The sequence below is a fragment of the Phyllobates terribilis genome, unplaced genomic scaffold, assembly GCF_046119375.1.
Source record: "Phyllobates terribilis strain yellow unplaced genomic scaffold, ASM4611937v1 Scaffold_9__5_contigs__length_417890890, whole genome shotgun sequence".
Classification (NCBI taxonomy): Eukaryota; Metazoa; Chordata; class Amphibia; order Anura; family Dendrobatidae; genus Phyllobates; species Phyllobates terribilis.
The window spans coordinates 93,609,036-93,632,664 of NW_027362769.1; the positions used below are offsets into that span (position 1 = coordinate 93,609,036).

Here is a 23,629-nt window from a genome sequence, read left to right on the forward strand (position 1 = left end):
GCAAATAGATTATTGTAATAGCGCAAATCCATCCATTAACTCTTTTCCATCTACATATAAGATATACAAAATTGTGTCTTGTCCTGGAGGTCTGATAATTTTGACTTTTTTATTCTTTTCCTTTTTTCTTATACCTGCTTTAGTACTTTTATTTTCCCCACCGCAAATCTGTCTCTCGTGGAGAGCTTAAGTAATTCTCCTTTATTCTAAATGACAATGAATCCTTGGATATTGCAAAGTGCTTTTGTGCTTCAGTGAGCACAACTGTAAAACTGAACTGCATGTGGGAAGTGCTTGAGCGTATAGGCAGGCAGCGGTATTCTTACCATCGTACGCTGCTCATACTTATCAGAGCAGGAGGATAGTTTCAACTGCACAATTTCACAGGAGACAAAATAGTGGGATTATCCATTAAGTTAAATTCCGTCAATTTTTTTGAATCCCTTGACTTCATTCATGGACTAGATTCTAGTATCGCTTCTTCTTACATGACTTGGTTTACTGACATACAATGGACTAAGGAATGCTTTTGCTTGGTGGGACTTACTGTCAATGTAACTGTTGCACCTTAAGGCACATACAATGGATTCTACAGCATCCGAATCCTTGGAGAATCGGTATACTTCTTCCAAAATTAAAAAAAAGGAATCAAATGACAAAATGGTCCAACGTTTGCAAGGGATGTGAGTATCATAGACCACTCTATTAATGATTGCTTGTGATGTGTTTAGTATTATTACTAGTGTGCAATACGGATGACCCACTGTTCTTGTATAAGAAGTGCTTCCAAATTTTCTTTTAGGAGTGTACTTGTTGTGATTATGCTTCGTTGCAGTCTTGCTCTATTTCGAGTTCCGTTTGGTTAGATACGTATCACTCATACACTCAGATTCTGTAACTTGATTATACTTTATAATCGTGATGACTAATGGGGATGGAAATGTTTTTGTTTTGCAAGTATATAGAGGCAGTTTGGACACTGATCTCAAAATTCAGTTTTATAAGTATAAGTATATGGGGGGCAGTTTGCTTTATTTTTGGATTTGTCTGCGTAGATTATATAAAGTTTAAAAAGGAAAGATAAGTAGAAACAATAATTACACATTTCTTTTCACTGGGTACTTTGTAGTTCTCAGTGTTTCATACAAAGAAAATGAACATTTATCCTTTGGATTCCTGGCAGATAACAGCTAATTAGAGGGTTACTATGTGCAAGATTCCCTGATAATAGCTTTGCCAAGAGGACCTGAAAAATGAACAAAGAATGTCTGAACCACAGAGCAAATTGTTTGCAAAACAAACATATTTTCAGGATATAATTTTTATGAGATTTACATGAAAACAAGTGGCTTTTTACAGAATTTTAATAAATTCAATTTAAAGGGAATATACACCTTTGTTACCATTTCCGTAGCGCCATTAAATCTAAAAGTAAAAATTGAAACAACTCTTCAAACAGATTAAGCTAAAATTTGTTTTAACAGTTTACATATTTTACCTATGCAGACCTTTGTGACTCCTTAGTAACAGACTACAAACTTAGCCTGTAGTCAAACTTTCTTCCAATATCAACTATTTTTTCAAATGTACATTAGAAGAATTAGACATCAACAAGGACTGCAGGGTCAAACTATATAGCTTGTAGCCTCTAATGACAGAGACACATAGGTCCGCATGGAATGTGTAGAAGCAAAACAATATGATAATTTTGATTGAGAATTTTTAGGCTTGTTTTCAGTTTTGGATGAAATTGTTTTGAGCTATAAAATGGATGAATATTTTCACTAGGGAAACATGGACCATTGTAGTGAACATTTTAGAAATCTTACTGGTAAAAATAATCAGACTTGTTTTGACTGTGTGGACCTTCTTTCTGCCAACCATTGGTCCATTGGTTAGGTCTACAGATTTGTTATGGTTTTTTTTACTTACAATGTTGCCAACAATGTCTACCCGAATAGTCACATGAGCACAATATTTAACCATGCAAAGATCTTTGTTCTTGTCAAACCTGGATGTGTTGTGTTCAACCTACATTTCATTTAATTGAGTGCCTTCTTTTCGGACTAGATAAACAATGCAAAAGCGCAATAGGGTCTTATCCAAGTATTAAAGAGAAAACAAAAGGGTGCAGGGTGCTCAACTAAAGGGGATGTGTGAGACACAACACCTAAAATTGCATAAATTACAGCTTCCAAAGGATAGATATACAAGTGTGCCAAGGGCGATGTAAGTATCGATTAATGTCAACGCGTTTCGGAGTCACTCTGACTCCTTCTTCAGGACAAACCACAAATGAAACTTTTTTTTTATTTGTGGTTTGTCCTGAAAAAGGAGACGGAGTGACTCCGAAACGCGTTGACATTAAACCAACAATTCTTCATTTCATCGTGGCTTGTAATTTATCAGCAACGCAGGATACTTCCATCACTCTTGGCACACTTGTATATATATCTGTTGGAAGCTGCTGCCGCTGTGATTTATGCATTTTTAGGTATTGTGTTTTTAGGTGGTGTGCATTTGACACACTTCTATTGGGGCTAATAATTCTAACAAATGATTCTTCCATTTGATTTTATAGTTGTATGATATCAAGTCTTGGAAAGAGGTTGTTCAGGATTGAAAAATATATCCGCTTCCTTCCATGGGTTGTGTCCATTATTGCTGTTCAGGTCAATTGAAGTAAATGGGGCTTAGATTAAATACCACATACAACCTTTTTGGAAGAAGTCAGCCATGTTTCTTTCTTGTCATGATTGTTTTCAAGCCATCGCAATGGTAATTGTCATGAAGAAGAACAACAACTATAAAATGAATGTTTATCGATTTTCATTAGTCATTCAACTGTAAAATTCATCATTACCAATAACACATGGTCGGTGCCGCACTGAGTATTTGCATGCACACATCTACTTTTACACAAGGCACTTTTATACATTTCTTGTTTGCCATCGCTAGGTAAAAATTACACTGACCATCATATTCTTGAAATTCAGTTTTGCAAACTGCTATTCGTGTGTGTAAATGGGCCTTTACTTTGCTAAAGAAATAACTTTTTGCATTGTTATGCACTTTTCATAAATACTGTTTATTAGAATTTCGATGCAAAGCTCCTTCTTGCATCATACGAAGCGGAATGTCACCTAATTACAAGTATATGGGCTTGTTGATAAGATAATAAATAATGATTCTTTAATTCCTTAGTTTGAAGGAAACTTTCATATGTTCAAATATTAATTTACACTGTATATATTTATATCTATCATTGCACTCAATATTTTTCATTGCTCCAGTTCATCAAAACTAAAAAAAGAAATAGGGATAGACTAGCATGCATCGGCCGGGATACAATAAAGATCATTTCAATGTGGAGGGATATCGTTTTAAACTAGCGTGAGCCAAATTGTTGACAGCTATCCATGTGGAGAATCGCTGATGTGCTTTGGCTTGCTGATTACTACTGGTTGTGCACATGGACAGCGCACTGATCAATATTAGTCTATGTGCCAATGCACAGAAGCAATTTTCTATACAGACTTATGCTTTGATCCCTGGAAGAAGGATTTCAATGCAAAACGCGCGTTGGGTGTGGTGGGTCTCCCGAAACAATGACTGAGGTAATGTGCGCTACACTTTTACTTTGATCTACTTAGACCAGTGTTTCCCAAACTCCATCCTCACGGCCCCCCACAGGTCATGTTTTCAGGATCTCCTTAGTATTACACAGGTGATTGAAGTATCATCAAGGCATCAGGAATTCTCTCACCTGTGCAATACTAAGGAGATACTGAAAACATGACCTGTGGGGGGCTGTGAGGATGGGGTTTGGGAAACACTGACTTAGACTCTATTCATATTTGTCCTATACTTAATATATGCATGGTATTATGTAATTCTTGTTATGTCTATTCCTGTTGACAACAGGTAGATTAGCTATATTTAGTGATTGCAATTGATATATTGTAAATTAGTTACTTAGCACATATCTATATTGTACTTTTACCCGGGTGCACCTGACGTGCCCCCCTGGGCCGTGGGGTACCCGGAGCCCTGCCGGTAGACGCTGTTGGTTGTAGTCACAGTGGCGGTGACCCGGTCCGTGACCCAGGGCGGTCAATCCAAGGGTAGTATCTGTGTAAAGGTTATATATAATGTCCGACTATGCCACCTGTGGAGTGCGGCTAATGAGGCCGCCGCTGCGGAACAGTCCTCTGAAGCTGGTGGTTTGGCAGCAAGGGTGGTATAAATCCCCACAGGAAGAGTGTAGCTTCAGGGCAGTGTGTGTGGATGATGGTGGTTGTGCAGGGTGTCGCGGTGCAGAAATAACCACAGAGTCCGTATAGTGCAATCCCAGGGTCTTTACTGATGACACTTTAAACAGGCCTGGACTGGAGTACTGGCTAGTGATAAGAGTCCGGTCAGTCTGGGAGCAAGCATAGAGTCCTCCTGGACAGGTGGAGTTGTAGGCCTGCCGTTCTTACTATACTCTTTGGCTATTCTGCTTGTAGCTGTGTTGTAGCCCACGTCCCTGAGTGTAACGTGCTGTGCTCACCCGTATGGCTGGCAACTCGGGCCTTGTGGATGCCTTGCTCCTCCTTGGCGGTACTGGTCCCTCGGTGCTGCTGAGCCTCCGGGCGTCTGATGGGGGCCAGGAGACCTGCAATCTCCTGCCCTACGGTATCTGCTGCTGGGTCTGGAATCCCCCACAGCCTCGAACTCCGTTGTCTGGTCCTCTGTGTATTTCAGCTAGGACGAGCTTCCTCAGCTCCAGTCCCTAGCTCCTCTCTCCTTGATGTCCTAAACTCAACTCCCTGCACTAAACTAAACTAACCCCGCCTCCAGATCCAGTTGCCAAGGGGGGGTCCCCCCCTTGCTGGTCTAGAGCCAGGAAGTGTTGCATGTATTGTGTACCTGGCTAAAAGAACTCCTGCTTGCTTCCAGGTATGGCATTACCTCTTTTGAGGGAGGCAATGCCACTGTGGCAACCAGACGCTTGGGGTGCCACACACCCACCTTGTGCCTTATGTGTATTATGTCTCACATCTTTTTACATGTTTCTTTATTACGGTATGTTTTTTAAAATATTGATTAATAAAAATTGTGTTTAACTAAAATATATTTGGCCTTTCTGTAAAGTTTTTTTGTTGGAGATATTTATGCTGTTTATACTTTATGGCCTTATATTTCGGATAGTCTTTCGTGTACTTACTAACAGACATAATAGCTTCCCTAGCTGTGTAGATCAAAGTCCTGCTGCCTGCCACCCCTAAACAGATATTATTCAAAACCAATATTTATGGTAGCCCAGTATGAGTAAACCTCACCAGCTTGTATGTCTTTTTCAGTGGCTACCTAATAACTCATTATGCAGCCCAAATCCGGCCACACCCTGGATTGATGGGAACTTTATCCTCTCTTTCTGCTCCATCATTTTACAAGTTTCCCACAAAGTAGTAAAGACACTGTCCTATACATCCTATCACGTAATTGCCAAAAAACCTTGCCTTTGTGTGACTGCGCTATTATAACAGCCTATGTCCCATGGTTATAGGCTACTAACAAACTGTGTAAACTGATCCTGCAGTCGTATGCTATTCTGATTACCCCCTATTTTTGGTTAACATTCTATAGATCAGTGGTTCTCAAACTCTTGTCCTCAGGGTCCCAACAGGTCATGTTTTCAGGATTTTGATAGAAATATACCCCTTGAGAAAGGCTAGCGGCGAAACGTGCGTCGGGGTGATGCATCCGGGTGCAGGACAGTGTGGTGGCCACATATCTTATAAGGTATAAGGGCTATGATAACTAGTGAATTAATGCACTGATAGAAATAAATTAATTAGCTATATGCCCTATTACACCTGTCTGTGGTATATAGCTGTATGACTATCCATGTGGAATGCGTATTCTATATATGTCCATTGATATAGGCCTTTGATGTGTGACCACCCCCTTTTCTTATCAATATGTGGATATTATCTGTTACATTATAAGATGATGTGGTTCCTGCATTTGTTGCACGCTGTCCATTGTTTTTATGTATGCATGTCTGGATTATGTCAACCTTTTTCAACTACCTTGTCTGTATTACATGTTTAATAAAGATTTCTAGTTTTATACTTTGAGTGACCAATAGATCGTCTTTTTTTTATTTTTAGCCTCTCCTTGTTAGTCATGTTGTGACGATTGGTCCATAGATACGGGTCCATTGGAAAGTAGTATTATGGGTACCAGTAATTCTGACTATACAATTTTGATATGGTTTACCATCATAAATGTGTGTAATATTGTGCCTTTTTCTTATAGTCATTCTAATAAGGATTTCCATAGTGTTGCACAGGTGAGAGAATTCCTGGTGCCTTGATGATAATTCCATCACCTGTGCAATACTAAGGAAATCCTGAAAACATAATCTGTTGGGGGCCGTGAGGACTGGAGTTGGGAAACACTGCTATTATCTAGGAGTTGTGAAGAGGAAGGGTATAGGAATGCTGCTTTAGACCACACATAGACTATATACATGATTAAAGGGAACCTGTCATGCCTAAAAATGATATTTATTTGCTTTTATACGATTAATCTTCATGTAGGTAGCATTAAAATCCTGCCTGGCCGGCTTACTGGAGCAGCGGCAAAAGGTAGAAAATGAAGTTATATCCTCCCTGCTGCCATTCATTTCCAGTCATCGGGATGGTGCAAGCAGCTGTTACAGTCACTGCTCTCTAGCTCACTATACAGTGTGCGTGGCTGCAATCACTCCCCTGCACATTGATTGACAGTCTGCTCTGAACACACACACTGCAGATCAGGCTTTCAATCAATATGATTGTGAGTGATTACAGTGCACTTACTGCATAGTCAGCAGTGACAGTAACCTCTCCCTGCTCCACACTGATGACTGGAAGATAGGGGCTACAGGGAGGATACAACTTAATTTTCTCCCTGTAGCTGCTGCTCCTGCAAAGCAGCAAGGCAGAATATTAATGCTAATAACCTGCAGATTAACCCTTTATCTGCAGGTAAATAGCATTTTTGGACATGACACATTCTCTTTAAGTCAGTTGACCATCAGGTAGAAAAGCAGGTAAAATGCTACCATCATAGTAATACTATCCAGTGGGTACTTCACATTAGATGGATGACACATACAGTACAGACCAAAAGTTTGGACACACCTTCTCATTTAAAGATTTTTCTGTATTTTCATGACTATGAAAATTGTACATTCACACTGAAGGCATCAAAACGATGAATTAACACATGTGGAATTATATACTTAACAAAAAAGTGTGAAACAACTGAAAATATGTCTTATATTCTAGGTTCTTCAAAGTAGCCACCTTTTGCTTTGATGACTGCTTTGCACACTCTTGGCATTCTCTTGATGAGCTTCAAGAGGTAGTCACCGGAAATGGTTTTCACTTCACAGGTGTGCCCTGTCAGGTTTAATAAGTGGGATTTCTTGCCTTATAAATGGGGTTGGGATCATCAGTTGTGTTGTGCAGAAGTCTGGTGGATACACAGCTGATAGTCCTACTGAATAGACTGTTAGAATTTGTATTATGGCAAGAAAAAAGCAGCTAAGTAAAGAAAAACCAGTGGCCATCATTACTTTAAGAAATGAAAGTCAGTCAGTCCGAAAAATTGGAAAAACTTTGAAAGTGTCCCCAAGTGCAGTTGCAAAAACCATCAAGCGCTACAAAGAAACTGGCTCATATGAGGACCGCCCCAGGAAAAGAAGACCAAGAGTCATCTCTGCGTCTGAGGATAAGTTTATCCGAGTCACCAGCCTCAGAAATCGCAGGTTAACAGCAGCTCAGATTAGAGACCAGGTCAATGCCACACAGAGTTCTAGCAGCAGACACATCTCTACAACAACTGTTAAGAGGAGACTTTGTGCAGCAGGCCTTCATGGTAAAATAACTGCTAGGAAACCACTGCTAAGGACAGGCAACAAGCAGAAGAGACTTGTTTGAGCTAAAGAACACAAGGAATGGACATTAGACCAGTGGAAATCTGTGCTTTGGTGTGATGAGTCCAAATTTGAGATCTTTGGTTCCAACCACCATGTCTTTGTGCGACGCAGAAAAGGTGAACGGATGGACTCTACATGCCTGGTTCCTACCGTGAAGCATGGAGGAGGAGGTGTGATGGTGTGGGGGAGCTTTGCTGGTGACACTGTTGGGGATTTATTCAAAATTGAAGGCATACTGAGCCAGCATGACTACCACAGCATCTTGCAGCGGCATGCTATTCCATCCTGTTTGCGTTTAGTTGGACTATCATTTATTTTTCAACAGGACAGTGACCCCAAACACACCTCTACGCTGTATAAGGGCTATTTGGCCAAGAAGGAGAGTGATGGGTGCCACGCCAGATGACCTGGACTCCACAGTCACCAGACCGGAACCCAATCAAGATGGTTTGGGGTGAGCTGGACCGCAGAGTGAAGGCAAAAGGGCCAACAAGTTCTAAGCATCTCTGGAAACTCCTTCAAGATTGTTGGAAGACCATTTCCGGTGACTACCTCTTGAAGCTCATCAAGAGAATGCCAAGAGTGTGCAAAGCAGTCATCAAAGCAAAAGGTGGCTACTTTGAAGAACCTAGAATATAAGACATATTTTCAGTTGTTTCACACTTTTTTGTTAAGTATATAAATCCACATGTGTTAATTCATCGTTTTGATGCCTTCAGTGTGAATGTACAATTTTCATAGTCAAGAAAATACAGAAAAATCTTCAAATGAGAAGGTGTATCCAAACTTTTGGTCTGTACTGTATGTATACACAAAATATAAGAAAGTCCCTTTTCTAGTAGGAGAGCTGGAGAGAAAAAAGCGCAAATAGGGTCTTATCCAACAACACTTAATTTATTTAAAAACAGAGTACACTAACCTGATGTAGTGAAATCACGCGTTTGATAGGGGATCAGCTGCTGCAGATCCACGGGTCAAAGAGACCAATTGAAGAATAAGAAGGAAAAGTTGGTGGAGTTTTCCATGCTGCTGAAAGAATGAAAAAAGTCCGGTGCCGAGGAATATAACAATGCTGTTTTTATTCGACACATTTCAAAGTATATCGCACTTCTTGTTCAGGACACAACCACATGATGTCCTTCAGCAGCGTGGAAAACTACACCAACTTTTCCTTCTTAAAGTCCATTTTCCGGCATTTGTCCCGTCAACAGAACGAACTGGAAGAGGAAGAGCTGCTTGCAGAGATCAGCCCTGTGCAGAACAGGCAGGTAAATTCTAACTACCTGTCTGCTAGTTCTTGGCTGCATATGAAAAGAATAATAAAAGTCCTGGATAACCCCTTTAACTGGAAACTCATGCTCTACAAAGTATGGGTGTAAGATTAAAATCTTATGATATATGATTCTTATATGATTGGATTATCTTCCAGACAGTCAAAAACCAAAAGGCGCCTTTTTTTAAGTGTGTATTTATTTTATCTACTGTTGGGGGTTCACTCTCTCGGGAGGCTACTTGGAACATGAAGCTAAAGGGGTTTTATATAAAAAACTGAATAATGTTTATTTCCACTGGTACCAAAAACAAAACCATAAACACAAAATATTTTGCCTTGTCCAGGAGCAAACTAAACAATACAGAACCTGGCTAATGAAACATGGCAGAACTAGTCTCAGTTCGGTCCCACAAATCAGCTATAATCCATTGCAACCATTGATACTTGCAGTTTGGTGCACAAGGACTGTCAGAAAGATGCTGGCTTGTTTCTCTCTCTAGCTCCAATACAATCCACTCTGCTCAGCTCCCCCAGCTGAATGACCAGTGAACACATGGCCTGGTTCTAGTCATAGCTTTCCAGGTGAAGCTAATCAGGACCTGTCGTGCTAGGATTTAACACTGGCTTTCCTACACTACTAATTGCACACAAATTTTTTTCAAATGTTTTGAGTTTTTGTTTAGGAAAATGCACTTAATTTTTATGTTCTTGTGATGAACCCGTAGCCGCCATCTTGGTAATGATAAATCATATCCAGGGATGGCCACACTTCAGCAGCCCCCACCCTTGGGACCTTCTGTTAAAACGTCAATTAGATAGTTTCCCCCCATCCAGGCTCCTGTAAGATAAGAAGCCCCAGGGCCTACTTAACACTTGAATGCTAGGAGCTTCAAAGACTTCGAGAGGAAACACAGCCAGCAGGGGGGGGGTGCTTCGTCCATCTGTAACTGACCATTTGTCCCATAGGACTAGTTTCTTTGTCTGTCACAAGCATGGAGGCATAAGATATAGAAACATGAAAAGTACACGCATGTTGCGTGGGATGGGCCAATAAAAAAATATCACGGCGTCCCGGAGCCATTGCGCACACAAGCCTCCGCGGTAGACGTTTGTACGTGCTCTGGAAGCCAAGATATAGCGCTGAGCCATTCCTGAGGACCGTATGGTGTCATAATTGATATCAAAAGGTCGGTTACGGCGGCCCGAATCCATGGGAACCCCTGGGGGTATCATGAGACCATCCCAGAAGAAGTTATTGGGTTCCGTAGAATTTGGGCTTCTGATCGAAGTTAGACCTGAGGGTGGAGACTGAGCCAGCTGACCTCACCAGCAGTGGGCGGGACGGGGCAGGTAAGATAGCAGGACAGACAAGAGATAAGTCAGTCTTGACCCAAGAGTGGGGTGCTGAACATCTGAGCACCAGCTGAGGCCACCAAGGGGAGGAGCAGTTTGACCATGCGGTGGTAGGCCTCAGCCTGTAACAAAGAACCGTGCCTGCGACCGCAGAATCCTCTCCCTGCGTCACAAGAAAATCAAGAAACCGGTAACTGATATGCTGTGGTGATTCTGTGTGTTGTATTCCATTGTTGTATAGTTTAGCCTGACCTTATACCTGTGTATATTTAGTTGTATATCGTGTATCTAGTGTATTATTATAATCAATTACCTCAAGTAAATGTGGGCCTGCCTTTTATTCTGCATAACGAACGCACGTCCGTGTGAGCTCGGCTCAAGCCAAAAACGCTACCCAGGGTTGGTTCCTGACCCGATATAGGCCCATTCACGGACTGGGCGTATATCTAAAATAGGGACTGGTGGCAGCATACCAACTGGGGATTGGGGAAGGCTGGTAGTGACGGTCGGAGGTTCAGATATATATATTCCTGGCGCGGCCAAGGAAGATATATATACCGCCCTCACTACAGAGGGCCCCGATACCCAGTAGGTCACAGGACAGTCTCTCTGGTGACCGCTTATCCTAGGTGCAGTTCCTTGACTGACCTGAGGCTAAGAGGGCGCTAGCGAGTTGTGCTGTGTAGTGACGTTACGGTTTAGTGACGTTGAAGGGATAACACTCTACCGTGTTCCCTGCGCTGGTTGCAGCTACCTGGCACCACTTTCTCTAGGTGCAGTACCTTAACTGACCTGAGAGGTAAGGGGGCGCCAGAGAGCTGCACCCACCGGCCGGCTTTCATCACAGTTCTTTATATACAAAATACAAAAATAAGACCAATAAGCCTGATTTGTGTTTTGCTTTTTTTAAAGTTCCCTGTGGGCTGCCAAATCAAAGGAGCACACATCATTAGTATCTTGTCTGTATAAATAGTGCAGTGAAGTGTGTGTGTGCGTGTGTTATAGTAACTGCAATAAATGAGATAAAATGGACAGAACAGTTCTCATAAACTATTTAAAAAGGTGGAACACTTCCACAATTTTTTTAGGGGTGGGAGTAGGCCAAAATCATAATGTAATACCTCAATGATTTTCTGCCACCCACGTTCCACCTGTGCTTTATCACCGACCAGTCTTGACTTCCTGCTGCAGCGATGACATTCTCACAAAGGAACATATGATTTTGTCAACCACTCACTAGCTGCAGTAGGCCCCCTGCAGCCAATAACTGACTGCAGCAGTCACACGTCCCCGTGTTGGGATATAAAAGTACAATTCATGCTGTCCCCATACCAATAGGATACACTGCTTAGTAAACTTGTAATGTCCTCATATTTAATTATAGAATATTCTTAGTCTGCTGAAAAATGTCTGGCTTGGTATTTCATGTGCTGTGTGTATCCATGGTAATGAATTGTCTGGGAAATATATTCTTACTGAGCGGAAATAAAATTAACTTTTAAGGTTTTTTTCTTTTTCAGAATTCAAGTACTTGATCCAGCCAATTCATTGTCATAGCTACTAGTTATACAATACATTGTTTAGCAGATTTTTACACATAGTGCTATGTGCAAAATATTTTTTTAGGGAAAAAGGTTGTACCAAAGCTGCTAAAAGTTGCATTCACAGAGCCCCCCGCACTGACTGACAGCTGGCTCTAATGATGAGTGAGCTGTCAGTCAGTGGAGGGGACGCTGCCGCTCTCTATACACAGAGCGTTGACTGAAACCGCCCAGCGCCGCCCTGATGACTGAAACCCGAATGTTACTGGGAAGTATAAAGTTCATTTCCTCCCGGCAGTGGGAGTACTGCCAGCCAGTGGCTGCCGCTGCCGACATCGATAGCAGCTGATCGGTAGGAGTGCTGGGTGTCAGATCCTGCCTATCAGACATTGTTGGATAAGCCATCAATGTAAAATTAGTGGACAACCTCTTTAAAAACATGCCAATTATTTTGACTGTAATTATCATAATTTTTGTTATGACTAAGCCCTAACACACGGTGATGAACAAACCAAGGGAGATGTTAAACCTCCACCCCACAGGTTACTATATAGACTAGGCAAATTTTCTAACCTGACTCTCATTTGTCCTTGCCTGACTGCAGAGGTTGGAACCCTAAAATTACGCAGTGCCGCCCCAACTCAACGTGAGCAGACCCTGATTGTCCTTAACTGCACCTTCAACTATATACAGAGTGTAATCCAAAACAACAACAACAGAACCTAGTGCACACAGGCAGAGGGTGAGACACAGAGCTAAAGACGTGTTCAAGCAGTCATACATGGAAGATGGAAGAATAAGAAAGGAACCCAAAAACACCTTTGATATACGTGAAAACTCCCAGACCTTGAATGTAACAAAATGGGAAAAGAGCTGAGAAGTCGAATATGCAAACAAGCTGCAGGAGAAGCAATAGAGAAAACCTCAGCAAGATAATCCTTGACTGGGGAGCTGGGACTCTAAACGTCCATCTAACTTGGAATTTAGCCAGCATAGGCTGCATGTGCCAGGAGAGTATAAATAGCCCCTCCAAAGATATGATAGGACAAACCAAAACGAGGGAGTGAAAACACCTGCACAGAAGCAACACAGCAAAACAAAGCAAGAGCATTATCAGCACTTGGACAGATACAGCACAGGCTGTGGTCCAACAGAGACGGAAACCGACCCACAGCCAGAGGTCACCGGATCGACCCGCTTAGTAGAACCATGACAATTTTAGACTTTAAAATGAATACAGCTGATGTCTCCTTCTCAGGATTTTGGGCTGTAGACATGTATCACTTACAACTAGTGATGAGCGAGCATGCTCGTTACTCGAGATTTACGAGCATGCTTGGGTGTTTTCCGAGTATCTTCGGCGTTCTCGGGTGTTATGTCAGTCGCAAATCATGCACACGGAGCGACTCAAACATAACACCCGAGCACGCTGAAGATACTCGGTGAGCACCTGAGCATGCTCGCCGAAAGGGTTGACAGAACACTCTCGCTCATCACTACTTACAACCTTAATGATTTATTATGGTTTTCCATTGTGTGCGTAAATTTTTTTTGTCTGTCTGTGATTTTTTGATAATCTGTCCATAAAAAATAAAACGTCAAGTGGGCAACCCTGATGTCGGCCAGAATTGTACAAGCAAAGAACAATTGTTAATATGGTATCATCATTATCTGCAGCAAATGACGGTGCTGCTGATAACATTGGTTTTAACTCTTGTATGATTGTAAGCATTTTGCTCATTCATCAAGCAATGGCCGGTATGTTACCCCAAGCTGATAATCATTGAACAATCAATGAACAAGCACACTAACAAACTCTCATTCCTGAGTATCAGCTCAGATAAATTGTGTAGATAAAACCTACTGTATAACAGTTATATCTGCCCAGTTTTGATGCCCACTGGTGCTGAATAAAGAAGGTGGACAGCCATAAAAAGCAAAGACTCTAGGGTATTCTACCAGTGGCACCAATTTAAATTATTTTAACCCAGGATCTAATGTATTCATGCATTTATCCTGCTCACTCACTTATGTTTTAATATCCAGTTAGTCTATAAATATTACTTTCTGTGGGATAACCCTTTTGTCACTATAGAAGAGTCATTCATTGATTCATTTTATGTTGCTTATTACATCAGGGATGGTAAAATCCTTTTTGACTCGAGCTCCATCCCTTCTTATTTGGAATCATAAAAATGCTTATTTTAATATTATGATTATCATGCTCTACTGACAAGGATTTTCAAAGTAAGTTCACCAGATCCATCAGGTTGAAAAGATGTGTGTGAGAAAGTATGCAGTTTGTGTTGTGAAATCTGAATCCAGTTTGCATTCCAAAACGTTGACATCCTTTGCCACTTACTTGTGCTTTATATCAAAATTGATAGCTCAATAAAAGGAAAAGCTGATGCAATGCATGACGAGTGTGCCATTATTTAACTCATTTGTCATCTTTTTGGACCCTGTATGGTTGTATATAACAGATTTGTGTGCACTCCATGTGTCGCCATGAGATACGGTATTTTCTCCTTGAAACAGTGCTTCTAAAGGAGAACACTATTCTAATATGGCATACGATAAAGAATGTTTTCTATTTCTATTGTTTTCTTCCTGAACAAATGAATCAGTGAGAGAGAAACTCTGTGTACTGTACTGATTAGTATAAACATTGAGTCCAAGAACTCTAAACAATAGAACAACGGAACACATTACAAAAAGGTAACGATTGTGATTATTCCCATTTCTTTCTGTATATTTTTCTCCATTATTTGAAAAAATGATCACCTTAACCTCCCACACTATGAGACTACATGCCAGGTCCTTGATGTCAGCTGTATGAAAAACCAAAACCCCACTAGACTGAATTTGGTGATTTTATCATATGTACAGTATAATACAATTTATTGCCCAACAGCCCAGGGCAGGATAGAAGGTAATCACTACTATTTACAAATTATCGTAGACAAATAATATCATTTAGCTCAGGACTGTAGGAAAAGCTTAACCTTTATTTATTTCTATTATTAGTCTAGTCAACTTATATAATATATACTACACAAGTGATTAAAACCACGTTCAAGAACTGATCAGCTATTGAAATACTGCCAACATTTGATGCAATTCATTATGACGTTTTAGTTCAAGATTTTTGTAATAGTTTTTGCTATGTATACCCCCCCTTTTTCACATGTAAAGCACCATGGAATAAATGGCACTATAATAATATAAATAATAATAATAATTATGACCTTTCACAGGTTTGAAATAACAGTTCATTGTGTAGTAGCCATTCACATATTCTGGCATTGAAAAATGTAAAAACACCGGTCATAGCCTCCCCAGTTTTGCCTGCCATCAGCTGGGGGATTAGTTTAATATAACAGCCACGAGGTATCTCTTAAAATATACCCTTTAATAAATCTCTAAAAAAAGAGTATATAGTAAATACCTCCAAAATTCAATACCAGTCCTCAATTAAATCCTGTTTATAACCAAACTGACAAATACTACCTCTAGAAATATCAAAACAAGAGGCAGAGGATGCCAGGTAATAACAAAAATAGTTCTAAAACACGTAATACCTAGACCGCCCTATTAGAATGCAAACATATGACCTACAGAAAGGCCAATAATTTCCAACAAATCCTGGTTAGTAAATGAAAAAACATACAGTGTTATCAAATATTAGTGACATGTGTGGATCTCACCCATTTTTTGTGCATGTGGGCATCATTCGGGTTTCTTCATCCCCTTCAGTCCATTGGTTCCTCAGGAGGAAAATCTACCTTGTCGTGCCCCTGGTGTTAGCTCCGGCCCTAAGAAGGGCAGTACCCAAATATGTCCTAACAATGTCACCCACAATAAAAAGATCCCTCCCGACGCGTTTCTTCCTCCTTATCGGGGATTCATCAGGGGAGTGTATTTGGTATTTTTTGGGGGGCATCGGCCATACAAAAGAGTAAAAAAGTGACTCTGTGCCATTAAAGTGCCAAGTGACTTAAAAAATGTAATGAACCTCACAATGGTGAGAGTCCATCTCAGTGGTACAGAGTACTGCTACTACTATCTCCAGATGCAAAAATGGGGGATGCACACACATCAACCTTCTCTGTTTAAATGCATTCTTTTTCCCTCCATTTCTTAGCGCTCTATGTCATTTCCTAGGTGGGGCTTATTCCCAGTTTGAATCTCTTGCCATAATCCATCATTTCTTTTCCATGAAGTATAATATTTTACTTCCTCCAGATTCAACTTGTAATAAACTGAGATCAAATAGATTTAAATGCACTACATTTATTTCATATATTTTCATAATAATGTCATGTGACTCCGCATACTCCCATAGTAATATCATGTGACCTATCCCCCAGTCAAAAGCTGTATATTTAAATTCCCCATGTGGCTTTTCTTAACCTTTTTCCTGTTATAAATCTTTAAAAACGCGACCTAGGCTATTGCTAAGTCGCAACTCAAATTATTATCTTTAATGCCCGGGACATTTGTTTATCGTGTCCTTTCAGGCGTCCGGAACGCATATCCTGTCATTTCCGGGAGTCTGGAACGCACATCACTTACGTTACTTCCGGCTGCCCGGGACGTATCTTGTTCGCGTCATTTCCGGGCGCCTGGAACGCACACCGCTTACGTCTCCCCCAGCCACGTCATTGCCGGGCATCTGAAACGCACGCACCGACAACAGTTCTGGGTGCCTGGAACGCACATTGTCCGCGTCATCTCCTGGCACTTTGAAAACATAGCAGTATCTCTGGATATCCAACACATGCACCATTCACTTTGTTGCGAGGTGTCTATGCCGCATCTCTCCTGCTCCTTTGTCAAAGGCGGTTTTTAAGACATGAATCTCTCATAGATTTTCTTATTATTATATACCACTCTCCTCTCTCCTAGGGGAATTTCATCTAATTTTCACATATCAGGGGGGCCAAATGTCGTCCTTATTCTCATTATAGAAGTTAATCTCTCATTTCCACACCTCATGGGAGCCAATTATCGTTCTTATTCTCATTATAGAAGTCTATGTTCTCCATATATGAAAATAAACGCATGTTCTTCATATATATTAATCAATCGTTCTAAACATCACTCAAATCCAAAGGTTGTTATTTAGGCCAGTTTTAGTATCAGAACATCAGAGGCTTTTATTGCTCATTTTAATATTTAGGGGCATATAAACCTTAAGCCCCCTTTTTTCTATAAAATGGCCTTTATCATCATCTTTTTAAAAAAAACAAAATATGATTTTAGACGGGTCCCTGTAAGAGGGTCTTCTGGAGCATAAATTTACTACTGATAGCTAAATATGACATTTAAATGAAACTGCTATAACTAATCTGCTCATTTAGTCCCCTAGGGGTCATGGTACCTAGACGGAATATCCATCTTGCTTCTTTTTGTTGCAAGATCTTATCCATGTCTCCACCTCTATTGTTGATTTTCATACAATCAATTCCAATAAAAGAAATGACTTTGGGATCTCCCCCATGTACCACATTCACATGTTTCGCAATAGGTGTCTCTCTCTGATTTATGATATCATTCAAATGTTCTCCCACTCATCTCCTCAACTCTCTTATAGTTTTTCCAACATATTCCTTATTGCAAATGCATATTGCTTTGTACACCACAAATTTGGTTCTACAATTTATGAAATTACTGATTTCAAAAGACTCACCAGTAACTCTACTAACGAATGTTTTTGTAGTTCTAATATTCGGGCAGGCCACACAACCGCTACATTTGTAGCAGCCTCTTGGTCTTGTTGGTAACTATGATTGATCTCTTTTTGGGGGGACATAATGACTTCTAACCACTCTTTCTCCAATTGTTCTATCCCTACGAAATGTAATCTGTGGTGTATCACCCACTATTCCATTCAAATCCTCGTCCATTGTTAAAATTCTCCAATATTTCTCTATAATTTTTTTTGCTTCCGTGGCACCATTGTCAAAAGTCGCAATAAATCTCATAGAGTTTGCATTATCTTTTCCTTTACTCAATATTTTTGGGGTGAGTAAGGTCTCTCTTTTTTGTTTCAGAGAAAATTGATATGCTCGTCTAAGAACCCAATCTGGGTAACCTCTTCTCATGAATCTCTCTCTCATCTCCTCTGCTTGTTGTATGAATTCCTCGTCTGTGGAGCAATTCCTTCTTAACCTAATGTATTGGCCCTTTGGTATTCCCTTCTTCAGGGGGAAAGGGTGGTGGCTTTCCCACCGAAGGAGGGAATTAGTGGCCGTAGGTTTTCGATAAATTGAAGTGTGTATTTCCCCTCCTTCCCGTTTTGGTGATCAATATATCTAGGAAGGGCAAGCTTGCTTGATGCATCTTGTGTGTGAATCTAAGTCCTAATGTATTGTCGTTCCAGTTTTCAACAAATTTTTCAAAATCCTCCCTGGGTCCCTTCCAGAATACCAGTATATCATCAATGTACCTTGTCCAAAACTCAATACATCCAGTAAAATTCGGTCTTTCTTCCGTGAAGACTACGGTTTCCTCCCACCAGCCCAGGAACAGATTAGCATAAGTTGGCGCACAGGAATTACCTATGGCTGTGCCCCTGAGCTGGAGGAAGGTTTTGCCGTTGAATAAAAAGATATTATTAGTGAGTACAAATTCTAGAAGGGTGAGTATCAACATATTATGTGCTTGAAATTGGTTCCCTCGGGATCCCAGGAAGAACTTTACATCCTCAATACCTTTGTCATGTGGTATCGATGAGTATAAGGCCTCCACGTCAATGCTTGCTATCCGCACATCCCTATCAAGTTGCACACCTTCTAATTTCTGTAAAAGATCCATGGTGTCCCTTGTATATGAAGGCAATGCTTCAACAAAGGAACGAAGTATCTGGTCCAAGTATACACCTACATTTTGTCCCAAACTACCAATACCTGAAACTATTGGTCTCCCTTTCAAAGTTTCTAGACCCTTATGTATCTTTGGCATTGAATAAAAAGTTGCTAATTTGGGATTCTGAGGTAAGAGAAAATCCAACTCATTATTGCTTATCAAATTGTCTTCCCTAGCTTTTTTAAGAATTTTTCCCAATTTATTTCTCATGTCTGTAGTGGCATTATTCGATAGAACGGCATAGTTATTCTTTTCCGCTAATATTTTCATACACATGTTCTCATAGGTTTCTGCCCCCATGACGACTATGTTTCCCCCTTTATCTGATTTTTTAATCACTATTTTGTCATCACTTTCTAGGGTTTTGAGTGCTTGAATCTCTTCTCTAGAACAGTTTGGTTTAGAAGTTTTACTCTCTAGTTCTACTAAGTCTTCTGTTACCATATTTGTAAAAACATCTATTGCTGATAAATCTCCAGTGGGTGGAGGCATTTTTGTGCTTTTATTTCTTAAAGATGTGTAAGGTTCCATGCCATCTGACCCATTGGGTTACTCATTTAAACCAGCTAGCTACATCAGATAGCAAATCAAGAGGAATATTCAAATCGACACATAATTGTTTATCTTTAGTCATAAAAAAAATTTCCCACCTCAACTTCCGGGTAAATAAGTTGAGGTCTTTGACCCCAAAAAAAAAAGATTGAAGTCGCTCGTTGGTACATATGATAGACCTTTGCTTAATACATTCATTTCTGTTTATCTGAGAGGACGATCAGATAAATTTATAACTGAGGACTTCTCTAGGTATTTTGGCTCCTGAGGTAATAATTCCTCTCTAAAAAACCTCCATTTGGTGATGGTCTATTATTTCTATCCCCTCTATACCTACCTCTACCTCTTCCTCTCTGTCTACCCCTAAAGGGTTTACTTGTACTTTCGTTATCAGAAAAATCTGTTTTTGTGGATGAGAGATCAGTAACCGTATCTTTTCGTTCTGGTCTCTCCTCCAAGAAACTATAAGCTTTATTCTCCTTAAACTCTTGTAGGTCCCTTTGATACTGTTTATGCTTGCTCTCTTTTAGATGGTATTGAAACCTCTCTATTGTATTTTGTAAGAGGGTTTCTTTGTTCTTAAAATCTGGTTCACTCTGAAATTGTTTTGTAACCTCTATTTGTTCCTTCAATTTCTCATTCAGCCTTAATAAATTCTGTTTCTCCTCATCAAGGAGCAACTGCATAAACTGTATCGAGCTACTAGTAGCTTTTTGTTCCCATTTAGATAACAATTCAGTATTCCTACTCCTCTGTCCTGGAAGTAGTGTGATCCTTAATCCTCTTGGAACTATACCATTTTTTACGTAATTTTCTATGCTTTGTATACCCCCATGAGAAAATTTGTTCTTTTTCTCAGAGAATACTTCCTTCACTTCAGACAGCCACTGCTCTGTATTTAGACCCACCTCCAGGAACCCCGCCATCAGATAACAGAATAAACACAATAGAATAGCTATAATCTGCTTAACATATGGCAGACAATATTCCTCGGTATTAACAACATATAACAGCCACGAGGTATCTCTTAAAATATAACCTTTAATAAATCTCTAAAAAAAAGAGTATATAGTAAATACCTCCAAAATTCGATACCAGTCCTCAATTAAATCCTGTTTATAACCAAATTGACAAATACTACCTCTAGAAATATCAAAACAAGAGGCAGAGGATGCCAGGTAATAACAAAAATAGTTCTAAAACACGTAATGCCTAGACCACCCTATTAGAATGCAAACATATGACCTACAGAAAGGCCAATCATTTCCAACAAATCCTGGTTAGTAAATGAAAAAACATACAGTGTTATCAAATATTAGTGACATGTGTGGATCTCACACATGTGTATTTCCCCTCCTTCCCGTTTGGTGATCAATATATCTAGGAAGGGCAAGCTTGTTTGATGCATCTCGAGTGTGAATCTAAGTCCTAATGTATTGTCGTTCCAGTTTTCAACAAATTTTTCAAAATCCTCCCTGGGTCCCTTCCAGAATACCAGTATATCATCAATATAGCTTGTCCAAAACTCAATACATCCAGTAAAAATTCAAACTGGGAATAAGCCCCACCCAGGAAATAACATAGAGCGCTAAGAAATGGAGGGAAAAAGAATGCATTTAAACAGAGAAGGTTGATGTGTGTGCATCCCCCATTTTTGCATCTGGAGATAGTAGTAGCAGTACTATGTACCACAGAGATGGACTCTCACCATTGTGAGGTTCATTACATTTTTTAAGTCACTTGGCACTTTAATGGCACAGAGTCACTTTTTTACTCTTTTGTATGGCCGATGCCCCCCAAAAAATACCAAATACACTCCCCTGATGAATCCCTGATAAGGAGGAAGAAACGCATTGGGAGGGATCTTTTTTTTTGTTGGTGACATTGTTAGGACATATCTTGGTACTGCCCTTGTTAGGGCGGGAGTTAACACCAGGGGCACGACAGGGTAAATTTTCTCCTGAGGAACCAATGGACTGAAGGGGATGAAGAAACCCGAATGATGCCCACATGCACAAAAAATGGGTGAGATCCACACATGTCACTAATATTTGATAACACTGTATGTTTTTTCATTTACTAACCAGGATTTGTTGGAAATTATTGGCCTTATAGGCGAAACATGAAGGAAAAGACAATTCACAGTTTTGGTCTGCACTAACCAAAATGAAGATCCTTGATCCAAAAATATAAATCAGCAGTTTTTATTCCAAAACGCACATTGGTGTCTTTCTCAAGTATTAAAACCAACTGTACGAGGCAAAATATGTCAGCGAGGCTGTGAGTGGTATTTTTAAATTACGTCTGACTGACTTTCAGCTGTTAAAGTGAATGAAGATTTAGTGCTGTCAAGGACTGCAGCTGTCTCAGTATAAACAAACATCATGTGAATGGCTACTAGTTTTGTAAATGGTGATTTGATCAAACTGCGTAGACTGATGAAAGTTCTCAATCTCAAATGAATTTAATTTTAATTCAGAATGTTACATTGAATGCATTTAGAGCCGATCATATAGACGTCAGTAATACTGTACAGAATGAAATGACTAGAATCCAATTGTAAGTCATGCAAATCTTGTTAAACAGATGATTTTAACTATTCCCCAACATTTCCTTGAAGCGGTTTTACAAATCAACTTCAGTCGTTTAAAGAGGTCTTCCTTCGCTCAGCCTGCACAGTTCGGTAATTAATTGCAAACAGGTGCACATTAGTTTGATAAATGCCTCGCATTCTGTCGGATTTTGATGTGACATGACTGTGTGCCCCGTGGTAATTTGTGTCAATGTGTATAATGAATCATAGATGTTTTACACATTTAGAATCGAGCATCTCCACTTAGTCATACTGCCTTGTAAACGTGGATGACTCTTTGTATGTGCGATGCATTGAATGAACTTTAACAATGTATCCACTTTATTATTTCCCAAGATTATTAAGCTGTAAAATGAAATGCCTTGTCTCTAGTGCTTACTTATGAATCAAAAGGAATTAGGAAAAACAGCTTTGATCCAAAAGGACTGAAAAATTAATGCTGCAAATCTTATAAATAGATTTGGTGTTTTTCCAGGTGTCGGCTTGTTGTTACCGAATGTCTTCGGTTAATTTAGATACATATCTTCATCATTGATTTACATTCATGTTTGTGAATTCTTTCTGTAAAGCACAGGTGTATAATCACTACTTCCAACTGTTTTACACCTACACTTGCTAACAGATTACATTCATTTCAGATCACTTCGCTTCAATATACTATCTGAAAGTTTCTAAAGAGGTCTTAGCACTAGTATGAAAAAAAAATAATATATGTAATTAAAATGACGTAACTCAGCGCTGGAGTTAGATCCAAACTTTCAGGAAAGTAGAATCTCATGATGCCACTGGCACCTTCCCATAATCATGCCATGATTGAGAGCAGGTTAATCGCTCGAAACACGTAGGCGCCATATCTCATTTTATAATGTTACTCAATATTCAATAAAGAAGATTTTATGCTCCATCCATGTGGCTGGACTAAAGATGCATTTTTGCATCTTCATTGGAATGCTACACAAGAGCATGGTCCGTGCCTTGTTTAAGCCTATCTACACCCGTTGAGCTGGTACACTTTTTGTTTTTTGGACACTTTCTCATAATCCTTAGCAGCATATGGAGCCACAAGATCTTGCTACTTACAGGGGTTGTCAAGACTTGAGGTGCAAGTCTGCAGTCACTCTATGTGGCTTGTGAAAAACTGAAAGTCGTAGAAGATTGAAATAGACGTTATAATTAATTTCACGAGAGCAACGCTCAGGCCACAGCATGAACCCGAGTACGTACTGTCACGATTTTACGATGCCGGGAGCAGGAGGTCATGTTACTGCAACTATGCGATTTGCATACTTCAGGCCACATCCCAACTAGACATGTCCAGCCTTCGCTCAGTTCACTTGTATTAAGTGAGACTGCACACGTCTAGTCGGCATGTGACCACATGTATGCACATTTCATCTATTGAGACCTTTTTGCAGTGTTAGAAGCATCTAATGTAACGCTGAGATCTTGTGTCTTAGGATCTATATACCACT

General features: G+C 40.0%; 1 protein-coding gene across 1 annotated transcript in view; it reads left to right on the top strand.

The window, feature by feature from the left end:
* Positions 1 to 325: 325 nt before the first annotated feature.
* Positions 326 to 23,629, top strand: part of PDE1A (phosphodiesterase 1A) — a 550,086-nt gene continuing 526,782 nt past the window's right edge. Inside the window, exon 1 of the mRNA XM_073646788.1 lies at positions 326 to 683. Within this exon, the coding sequence (XP_073502889.1) occupies positions 583 to 683 (101 nt within the window). The 5' untranslated portion in view covers positions 326 to 582. The remainder of the gene's footprint in view (positions 684 to 23,629) is intronic.